Genomic DNA, 12,197 nt, shown 5'->3' on the forward strand with positions numbered 1-12,197 from the left:
TCTGCTCATGTTTGGTGACAGCAAGATGGGTGAGCGTGAGTGCTACTTCGCCATGGAAGGCCTGTACACAGAACTGAAAGAAGTCAACATCACCACGGATGAGCTTGTGTTCGAGGAAAACAGCCGGCCAGTCAACTATTCGGAACACCTGCAGGAGATAAAGGATAAGGGAAGGGGTGAGTGGCTTCTTTTGCTTATATAAGCTTTAATCAGCAGGCGTATTTCTCTACATACTAAGGCTTTCTGTTCACTAATTATATGAAAAAAAACAATCTGTAATGGATTATTAACACTCAATCTCCGTTACTGTTACTTAAGTACTTAAGAAAACAAGAAGCAAAAAAACAACAGCATGTTATTTCTCATTAATAGTGTATTAAATGAGTGGAAAAATTGAATCAGTGCTTAACTTTTAATTGATACCAAGTTTGTGTTTGTAAGTAGAGCGAGATATTGTATGATGAAATTTTATTAGGACATGAATTTGATGAAAGTTTTTGGTCATACAGTCTCGTTTTTATCAAGTGATAATCATTTGTTGACATCAAAACAAATGGAAAAAGGCATTGTGTAATGTAAAAGTAATCCCTTCTAGAAATAACTATGTAATTAATTATGTATTTATTTAATTACATTTGATTAATATTGCAGCATAGCAATATGGGTTATGCTATAGGACTGAGAAATGGAAGTCTGGACCTTCTAATGGATGCAGAAATAGTAAGAGGCTTATCTTAATGCTTATTCTTTACTAACAACTATAAATTATTCAGTAACTGCTATGAAGCTAGTATGTACATTATACAGTTAAGAGTGTGAGGAACTTTATGGCCCTGCAGCATTAAGGTTAACAAAGATAAGCTCAATGGAGGCTTTAGAACAATTTTCAGTTTATTCTAATAGATAAAGATGTTCACTCAACTGTAGTCACATTTGAATAGAACAGCAACATAGTTCTGAACTGCATTCGCTTCCCCACTGGGGTACCAGTCCCTTCTCTCCTATTCTGTTTCATACACATTATTAGCCCAGAGTTTTTCTTGTCCGCTCTATTTCTTACAGTGAGGCAAACAACAAATCTGCTGTGTTATCTGTAATTGTTTCTTTTCTCAGCCAGAACTTTTCTGATTTATTGTCCCATGTGATTGCTCCAAACTCTAGAACACAAGGTTAACATCTGTCACCCCACAATATACTGCACAGATTACCTGGGTGAGAGAGAGAGAGAGAGAGAGAGAGAGAGAGAGAGAAAGAGGGTGTGTGTGAGAGAGAGAGAGAGAGAGAGAGAGAGAGAGAGAGACAGAGAGAGAGAGACAGAGAGAGAGAGAAATGCACAGTGGCAAGAAAAAGTTAGTACTACAATAGCTTTTTTTTCTGTTGGCTGCTGTCAGTACCACCCAGGACTATAAATGAACAGATTGAGGCTCATGATCTTGTGCATTGTGTTTAATTACAGCAACACTTTCCTGTACATACAGTACATCTTAGTCCAACAAACTCTTCAATAATATAGAAAAAAATCAGTTCATGTTGAACTCTGGCTGTCAAGGGTCATTCGTGATCCAGCTTTGACTTAACAGAGCATTCGCTAACACTGGAAAAATGTAACAGCTACATTATTTCAGCCAAATATACATATAGAAGCTATCTGACATATTTCATTATGTCATTAAAAGGCATCCATGATTCTATTTATCTAGTTTTTGGCTTTCACCACCTTACAACCAGCATCCCTGAAGGTAACATTCTTTTACCATTGAATTAATGTCCTAATAAAAGGAGTCATGTATACAGGATTAGTTCATAACATGTGCCTTAACTTTTCTCTCAGGTCCCAGAGGGCTTTAAAAATGTCTTACACAACAACATTTATTAACAGAGGTCAGAGTGTCATCACCGTATAAGGAAGCTAAGCACATTGTATCAGATCTGTCGGTATTTCCTGTGAAAACAGACTTCGTCATTCACCCACATTATTCCACTTTCTTGGCTATCTAGTTCCAACAGGTCCAGTAAATGGAATCAGAAGAAAGATCATTGAGTAAGACTGTAAGAGCCTGTAAGGTCTGATTTCCATTCTGTTAAGCTGGCAGAGATATCAGAGTAATTGCCGTTTTTTACAAGCCATCACTACAACTTTACTCATGCAGTATCTTTTAATTCACACCACAGCCAGATCATGGAACAGACACAATAAAATGTGGTAACATTACAGGAAAGGAAGCATACGTGAGAAAGGCAAACAAAGAAAGGTTACACCTGTATCTTACCAAAGACAGAAAAGCTGTGTGAGGAGAGCAAGGAGAGAGCAATCGAGGAGAAATCTGGAGATTAGGGAACCATTTTATCAGTCAGTTAATTGTCCAGTTATTAAATAAGACTTATCATTCAGTAGCTGCTATGAAGCTAAGGCCAAAGTCATTAGATATTTTGCTATCTGTTGAAAAACCATTGACACACAATGCTGGTTCATGGCGGTGTGTTTGAGGCAGAAATCAAAGTGAATGAGAAAGTCATTCAAACTTGAATAAGCAAAGATCATAAGCAAAAATTACTGGCAGTAGCTGTTCTTTTTCATAAAATCAAGCATACAGGGCGTATGTTAGACCAGTTGTTCTCCTGCTCTGTTTTCAGAGGTGGATTTTACAGCTCTTGCTGTGAGTTTACAGCAGCAGTATAGTTTCTCCTCCATTTTGTTTAAAATTGACCTGACTGCCTGGAGCCTGCTGTAAACGTCTCCTCTTGGCTGGCGCATGTTACTTTAACATGTTGTTCAATGGACAGTGGAGCAAAGTTTTCAAGCGATGTCATGCTTTGCTGTGTGTTGTCCATCAACACATTGTTTTCATTGAAATCATTGGTGTTTTTCACAAAAAAGTCATTGTGAAAGTAGCCTTATATGAGAGGAACTGAAATACAGATCCTTTGTGTTTAAAGTGTTTTCAGGTCCAGAAGCAACTGCCTCTTCACTGTGTTTTAGTGAATATGTTGAATGTTAGATCCTAATGTCAGCGCATACAATGATGTGATCAATGCACAATCCTGGGTCCATGACTATATCATGACCTATGGGCCCTTGTCCACCTAAATCTCTATTTCATCCAATCCTCTCCCTCTATTGTCTTGTCGCATGATCGCGCGATGGTCATGCCATTTGTGTGTATATAAACTCTGCTATTCTGATTAATAAACGGGGAAAAACTTTCTGAGTACAGACACTGTCTCTGTGGTCATTTGAGTTTCCCCCCAGCCGGCTGGACTCTTAGAAGGACGGAAGGCTTCTGGCTAAGTTCACAGCTTTGGTATTGAGGTCGAACCCTAGAACCTAAAACACGATCAAACGGTTCTAACATTGAAGAAAAAGGAAGCAAATTGAAATGATTGTCTGTGGTAATCGACCAGATGCAGTGGATAGGGAGCTGAAAAATGCTGGAGTATTTCTTTAAGGGGTTATGGTTGAATGCTCTGTTGAAGCAGATATGCGTTTGAGTCCTGGCTGCTAGATAAACACCTGTGTTGGGGTCACCTGCAGAGCTGTAACCTTTTCCTCATGTCTCATCAGTCGACAGGAAATGCTTCTCAACGTGGCCCCACCTCACCTCCTCTTTCCCCTGGTCATAATAAATACATGCAGTACTCACATCAGCAAAAGCAGGAAGACACAGCAGGGGGGATGCAGGCAGGGGATATGACACCTTCCTGCTTAAAAAAAATATTCAACTTCAGAGTACTTCTCTGTGTTCTCTTCTGCTGATGCTAAATCTAGAAAATGCTACTGTCTAATATGAATACAATGACAACTCCCAGAATACTTCATGACTGTGACTGGCTAAGAGGAATGTCAGTCATTATTTTGTGAACAGTTAATAAATAAATTAAAAAATTGAGACAATTTAGCATCACCTAAACATTGTGCTTTTCCACATTATAATAAATGCGTCATTAAATATTAGTTCAAAGTAACAAATCTAAGCAGCTCTCTGATGCTGTTTTTTTTCCCAAAGCAAATATACTGATTCCAATGTCATTGTACATCCCTGTTTTTGTGCAAAATCATACATCAGAGTAAATAACTGTGAAAGAACCCTTAGTGAAAGGTTGTAGATTAAGGAGAGAGATTGCTCTTTAATCTTTCACACAAATAAACTTGTATCTTTATGAGTTTTGCATTGCACCACATATCCCAGTAGTTAATTAGTTATTGCTGTGCCTACACCTAAACTTAAACCTAAACCTTAAATCAAAATCTTTCGCCTCTTTCAAGTAAAAGACCAGCAAAAATGACAACAGAGCATCAGAAAGATGTGCTATGATTGTGTGGATGCACACCGATAGTTTCTACAGCAAAGTCTGATTTTCGTTTATCTCTCTGTGTATAAGTGTTAGAGCGAGTAAAGTGCATAGAGATTGGCAGACCATACTGCAGTGGACCCAATTTAAGGCTGTTTCAAGCACAGCTTCTTTCATCAGGGCTGCTAATGGCCATGAATCAGCAAGAGCTTCAACAGCAACACACACACGCTCACACGTAAAAGCTACTCAGCTGATGAAGACCCATCGTGTGTCTCCGATTTAATCTCCCCTCATTTCAGATCACTTCACTCATGCTTCACTTTGTGTTACTACAGCAGTAACACCAGCAAAGAGGTCTTAAGTTACATAGATCAACACTTGGACCTTGTTAACTATCTATTTGCTACTCTCATTCAATGCAGTGTTTAAAACTCAGATTGAGGACACCTGTGACTCTAAAATTCTTTACACCTTAGTTTTCAAATATGAGTATCAGACCTAAAGAGATACAATGCACTGGCTCAAACCTTCTAGGCCCAGGAAGAGAAGAATACACTTGGACCTCAAACTACATATGATATGTGTTATGGAAAGTTAAGGTAGTTCAGGTGTCTTTCTCTTTTCTGATACCGACACACTGTAAACAAAAATCCTATTTAAATTTGTTACTTGACCAAAAGATTGTAAAATTATTGGGCAAAATGTTGGTCTTAGTTAGTCCAGTAAAACTGACCTCAGTAATAGGAACACATGAAATGCATAGTTATAAAATCTTAAATATCCAGTTCTTGCAGTTTTGAATGAATTGTGCATCATCAGTTGAACATTAAACATTTTTAAATAGAAATACGATGTGTAACATTGTTGTATAAACCTACTCTCTCATATACAGTAAACATCAGGATGATGAAGGAGCCTGAGAGAAGAAAAGACCTGGTGGGAAACTTATTTTATTTGATGCACTTCACTTAAGATGATCATTAGGCTATCGTGCTGAAACTACTCAAGCACTCAAGTACTCTACTACCCTACAGCAAGAAACACACAGCTAAGCGTCACTGTGTTTGCTGTTTCAGGGGATTGGATCACATTCATTCTTCTTTTCCCTCCAATGTCCAATCCAGTTAGTAGCAGTCAGTCACTTCAAAGAAACTCTGAAGGTAATAAAGGTGGCATTCGTGATCTTCACTGCCTCCCACAATTTACTCAAGATAGCCTTTGACTCCATCTGACTCCAAAGGTCTCTCAACTTGGGCTTCCTGGAAGTCATGGCATCGTAGGTGCTGTGCTGCATGTGTGTGGCGTTAGTGCCTGCTGTCGCCATGGTTTCAGGACAAGGGAGCTGAACTAAACTGCTCGCAATTCTGTGCTGCGCGTTCCGTTGCTCTCTGCTCAGGCCCATCATTTCCATCTGGCCCTGGTTAAATATTAAGCTGAACTGGGGAAGACTGGAGACAGAAAGAAGAACAAAACAAAACTTTTTCCCATAATTCTGATGCTTTAGTTGATAGTGGAGGAAGGCGGGGGGAACCTGATGAGATGTGCATGAATAGCCATGGACCTTATACATATACTTCCTGCAAGAGAAGGAATGTGCTGATGAGAGGAATCTGCTGATGAACTGCTTGTTCTGGACAAACTTGGTTCAAACAGTTACTTCTGTCAGTGGAAACTCAGTAACTCGGCCCTTAATATATGTGTTTTTTTTCCTCAAGTGGATTAACCCTTAGTGGTCTAGAGTTATTACTGTCTATTCTGTTTAAGTGTAATTGTGTAATTAAACCAAGAACTACATAGTTTCTTTAAGCCATAGAACACTTAAGGTCGGTAACCAAATCACAGCCGTAATGTTATTTGTGAAGACGTACCACTGTGAGCGTCCTGTTGCTTTTATACGACAGTTATACTAAATGAGCCCCGAATATTACATCAAATTTGCTTTAGTATTGGCAATTCCTGCCGCCCAAAAAAGTAGTATGAATAGAGATATTGGACAAATAGAGACATTAAACAGTAACAGTATCAGGTTCAGCTTTTTCAGTATTTGCCAGATTAACCAGAATGCGGTGTGTTGAATAGTATTCTGTTTGTTTCTGGCTTATTTCAGCTTTAGTAATGTTTTATCACAGCTGTTGACTTGCTATGAGGGGTTAGGAATTTGATGTAGACCAACAGGCTGCTGGTTGAATATTATTTTATAGAACTTAATCTAATGTATCCATTTCCTGTTTTGTCTGTACTGTATAAGTATAAATTAGTAACAGTTAGCTAGAACATAAAGTGAGTTATGAACAGTAACTGATGCTCAGCAGAATGACAGTTATTTTGAAAAAAAGTGCCATTATTTGTGATAAGAGCATGTACACTCTAAAAAGTGATGTGTTAAGTAAGAACACACTTATTTGTGTTACCTTTTAACACTTTTTGTGTCATATTGTTTTTTTGATATATCTGTGTGCAAAATTGTCTTGTGTATGTGTAACTGGACACGGTAATATTTCAACACACTTTGTAACTAGGTAACTAGGTCATTCTGCTGACCTAGAATGTTTATCAACGAATCAGATTAGATGCTTTCCTGAGTAATTTTTGAATGCTAGTACCTTTACTTCTACTCATATATATAGAAAAGTAATCCATTTTTTACTCATTTTACATTTTAGTCATTAACATTTGGTTACTAATTGGCTGCATGTGCCGAAGTTCTATAAGTTATTCAGTATTTGAGTCTTTTGATATGGAATTTTTGGGCTTTTAATCAAGTTACTCAGTAACAATACTTTTACTTGAGTATGGGTTTAGGCTACTCTGCCTCTACTTTTTTTTAATCAAATTTGAAGCATAATAAAATATTTCCTCTGTTTCTTGTGAACACGAATATGAAATTGACCAAAATTGACTGAAGTTAAACTTCCAGTAGGACTTCTCGGCTGGTTAACTGACTGCCTTACTGTTGAGAAACAAAAACTATCAAAATACTTTTTACTGGCAATAACTGAGACTTGTACAGGTTAAAGTGGAGTACAGAGTCTGGACAATCCTAAAATTCATTTGGATTGTGAAGCACATGGTATCAGTTTACACACAATGTATGACATCATGGCCCAGAACATTAGTGACGTGTTGTGGCCCATTGATTTCTGCAGAGAGGTTTCTGAGATGATTGAATTTGGAGGCCCACACAGGCCTGTTAAATTAGATTAGATGTTAAATATAATATAACACAGATTTGAACATAGTTTGAACACAGTTTCAGACTGTAGGCCCAATTAGCTAACCAAATACATGAAAGTTCCTCTAGATTATCCTGCCATCATGTAGCTGAATGAAAGAGAGTGGAAAAATGGCCTTCATCCGCCCCCCTTTCCAGTGGTGCCTGAGAGTTAATGAAAGTGTGAGAGTTGACAAAGCGAGCAGCAGAATAAAAGAGCTCTTTTCAAGATGAACGCTGGTTCCCAAATTGATGTACCTAGGATCTTTGTAGAAGTGGTTAGTTTGGTATTTGGGATTTTTGGTGAGCGGTCCCATAGCAGGCAGCTAATTACATACAGGACTGCACCAATATTTGAGACTAGAGTCTTTTGTTCAGTGTTGAGTAGATTAATGAATCCCTGAAATTTCCAGATTATATAAAGTTTATTATTCAGTACAGTGCCAAGGTTTGGGCACCCCCTGATCGAATGACATAGTTTTATTGGTCATATAAATCAAAATAAGTTAACACATCTCTACAGAAAAACACATTTTCTCTACAGAAAACACATTTCTGCATTATTTTAATTCACAATTACTGTTTATTTGCTGAATTTAACATATTGGAAAAAATAAAACAAACTATAGCCTGTGCAAAGGCTTGGGAAGCATTTTAAATTAAGCAAATAAATAGAAACTGTGTGTTATATTAAAATTTGTTCCATCTAGAGGATATGTTGCCTTAGTTGCAATCAAAAAAATAATCAAAACATGGAATTTGATCAGCTGTAAGTAGAAGTGGGCAGTATGACTTTTTTTTTTTTGCTATCATGGTAAACTTTATAGTGATCAACAAAATGCATTGTCTGATCTTAAAGAGTACTGACCAACTGCATTTTTCTCCACAAAGAGAGCATCATTCATCCTGTTTAATTTGATTTAATGCAATGCAAGGTAGGAAAAACTGAATGAACATCACTGCAGTTTTTTGAAAGTGGCAGCACAAATGCACACACACACACACACACACACACACACACACACACACACACACACACACACACATATATATATATATATATATATATATATATATATATATATTGCTGTTGTTGGATCAAAACCTTGTATCTCCAAAATTGCAACTTTACAGGAGAAGGTAAAAACATACTTTACTTTTAATGTAAGTCGATGGGACCAGACTTTTTTCCAAGTAATTTTAGCTCATTTCTGTTGGTCCATTCATCATGGAATTTACGCACAATATATAGGAAAATGGTTATTTTCAAATCATGTAAAAAATTGAAAAAACGATAAAAATGGAGATGCGAGGTTTTGCTCCGACAGCAGATATATATATATATATATATATATATATACACGTACGTATGTACATATGTATGTATGTATGTATGTATGTATGTATATTTTACATTAATTAAAAGGTTCAACTTTTAACTACTTTATTTGTTTTCATAATCGGTTAATATAATTCAAACCTTCTGGAGTTCCACCCCTAGTATCCTTGCTCCTTTCTCCAAAAACTACACATAACTTCTGAAGCTATTGTACAATTCATAGAGACATACAGTAAGGTTTTAATTAAGAATTTATGTAAGGATTTATTGATATTGCTTAATCAAATGTCATTCAAAATAGAAAACTATGAAAAGCCTAGTTATGCGTATTTTGAATGGTATCCTTGGATTAGAAGTGCTTGATTTTTCTAATCAGATTATGTAATCCAGATTACATGTATCCTGTGGTTACTACACAGCACTTACTGTTTAATAATTCTTGAATGTTGCTCAGCTGCCTGCATGGCTGGCTAGCTCTGTACAGGCACCCCTGTATATACCCATGTATATGCTAAACTCTGCTTGAGTGCTTTATCATCACTTAGTGCATTTAAAGACAGAAAAATAATCTCGTGGAGGGGGATGTTATTTATGGAGATGCATTTTATTGTATGTAGTTTTTTTTTGGTTCCCCATTGATGCCCTTTACACCCTATTTTTTATTGCTGTTATGTAATCACTTAGACTGGGGAAGTGAAAAATGAAGTGAGAATTGTCATCTGTGATAAAGCCTCTAGGTTAATAAAAAATAAATGTGGTGTCTCATGTCAGGCTTTATGGGATTTAAGAATGCTCAAGTGGCTTTATCTCTACGACACAGAGCTATAGGAATGACACATCTGTCAAGTCAAGTCAGGCTAAGCACCATGTGGGAAGCACCAACGAGGGACAGTGGATGGCAGACAAAGCCATGTTTTTGTTTTGCAAATTTGCTGTGCAGATATTTTATTAATATGGCTGTATTCACATACCTTGAAACGCCGTAGTTTTCCACAGTAAAGTATTAGCTTGTTTTAATTCTGATTTTTTGCATCAGCAGTGTTTTTCACACACATTCATGATTGCTGGCACATTCTTTAAATTGCGTTCCTGATTGTCACGACACTCAGCAGGCATTTCCATCCTGGATTCTAATTACAGCACATGGCATCCCAGACATTTCCATTTCCACATTAATGCAATTGTAGTAAGCACATTTTGTGTGGGAATATCTTCTTTTAGAATGTTTTCACTCTGGGAGTATGCTGATTGTACAGTACGGCCCTTTGACTATAGAATTATCTGTGCCACCGGCTCTGTGTTTTCGGAAATGGCTAGAGGAAGCTTTCAGAGGCCCTGTGCTCTGTTTTGTTCCTTATCAGAGAACACAGCCAAACTAGAGAGATGGGGAGTTCAACACAACTCACACTCTGCAGCTCTCAACTTCCTATGTGCCATTAGCAGAGATCTCTAGAAGTGAGTCAGCTGTCAAACGTACACTGTGAACTGTCAATAACTTGACAAGTCTTAACAAGTCAGCTTTCTCCATGACATGTTTTCATTTCCTCATCTTAGTTTAGTCAAAAGTTCTCCTGTCACACACGTTCGGGTACTGCATCTAGGTTGGTTTATAAAATACCATTTAAGTTGAGCTTACCTTATAAACTGAAATTGCTTATATAACTAAACCCCAGATTAGTTATTGCTTGTTCCCACCTGCAGGCACTACTTCAATATTTTAACCCCTTTAAAATGTCAGGTTTATTACATATTGAGAGTTATTATTTAATAGCTGGAGGGGCTTCAATGCAAAATGGCTGAATTATTCTTAGGTCATAGAAGTGTGTAATAAAACTTTTAAGGGGTTTTAACATGCCCCTCATTACGTGAATAGTTGCTTCATCTGGCCGCAATCTTTGGTTAAACCATGGTATAGTATTTTGTTTTATTGTTGTTTGCTGTGTAGCCTTTAGCATGCTAATGAGCGGGGGAAAATTATGAAGTTATCATTCATATATGACAGATGCAGTATGGTGTAACCTAAAGCCCAGCAAACTAAGTGTTATTGCTTTAACATATTAAGTAAAAGTAGTTTACTGCTCATAAACTCCCCCTGTTCAGACCTGCAAAATTATAATAAGAAAAGACAAAAATGGACAAGGTAATGTCAAGAATTGCTGTCCTCAAGTCTGAAAGGCAGCCGGCAGTTCGATCTCCAGCTCCTCACACTAAACTCCCAAACTGTCATCACCACTGAGCAGCTTTTCAGTCGGCAGCTGTGACAGAAGATCCTAAATAACCTGAAATTAGCCAGAAATGAACCGAATGCTATTCACCAAACGTGTAGTCTCGTGACTCTGACCTAATCGGACTGAGCCATAAAACTGCCGCAATATCAGGTTTAGCTCAGTTTTTGCTAGATCGCTGTTAATGTTGTTTCGTTCCAGCCAGTCTGTAAAGCGTCTTACAGCCTATTTTGTTTGCCGAATAGTATTCAATTTATTTCTGGCTAATTCCAGGTTGTTTAAATCAGCTGTCAAATTTAATCATAAAAGCGTCCATTTTCTATTTGTGTGCAAAGTAAAGAGTAAGACCATTCAAATGGCTTGAGCATCTCCAACAGCTGTCAAATGCATCTCAGCAGAATGATACAGTGTTTGTGAAAAACCTGTGATGTTATGGCGAAATAACAGCACAGTTAGAACGCATCTCAACCAATTAGCTTGCATGGCCAGAACTAACTGTTGTATAAAGCTACATAAGGCAAAAACAGGGTCACGAGGCAAGGAAAGCTTGAGGAAGGTTGAGAAAGACTTACTCCCCAGAGCCTATGTGTTTAGTTCTAGTCAATATTTAACTACTGTGAGACAACAGTTCCTCCCTAACCTTTAACTCTGCTAAATAAGGGAGTCTTAAAGTCACCCTCTAGGGCTGAACATTGTGAGATGTCTGTGTGTGTGAAGAATCCGAATGGAACTACGATACTATCTCTCTGTGCAGGTGACCTGGTGCCGCTCTTACATTTCTCTGTGGTTTTCCAGCAGATCAGGACTGTTTTTTAAGTTTGACATGACATTTCTGCCAATTACTTCCCTTTTACTTCCCTTAACTTCCCTTCCTTTCACAACCATGCCGAAGTTATTAGGCACATGATGTCTGTTGACTGCTCAGTACATTTGTATCCTGTGAGGACTTTAACACTGCAACAAAATCACTGTGCTAAAAAAAAAGGCAAGTAACCTGGCTGCCTCAAATCTAGGTGTTACTGTCTGTCAACCTGTTGTTTAAAGTTCAGTACAATTAACATTTTAAGGCAGCCATGAAAACTTTTTTGGTGGGCTAAATCGTCAAATCATTATATTACAAAGAATTTTC

General features: G+C 37.5%; 1 protein-coding gene across 2 annotated transcripts in view; it reads left to right on the forward strand.

Annotated features, from left to right (window-relative positions):
* The window catches only part of npr1b (natriuretic peptide receptor 1b), an 86,546-nt gene that overhangs the window by 9,421 nt on the left and 64,928 nt on the right, over positions 1-12,197 (forward strand). For both annotated transcript variants that reach the window (XM_017713138.2, XM_017713137.2), the window contains exon 3: positions 1-176. This exon is cut by the window's left edge and continues 625 nt beyond it. In XM_017713138.2, the coding sequence (XP_017568627.1) occupies positions 1-176 (176 nt within the window). The remainder of the gene's footprint in view (positions 177-12,197) is intronic.

Source organism: Pygocentrus nattereri, chromosome 3 (genome assembly GCF_015220715.1).
Source record: "Pygocentrus nattereri isolate fPygNat1 chromosome 3, fPygNat1.pri, whole genome shotgun sequence".
NCBI classification, from domain to species: domain Eukaryota; kingdom Metazoa; phylum Chordata; class Actinopteri; order Characiformes; family Serrasalmidae; genus Pygocentrus; species Pygocentrus nattereri.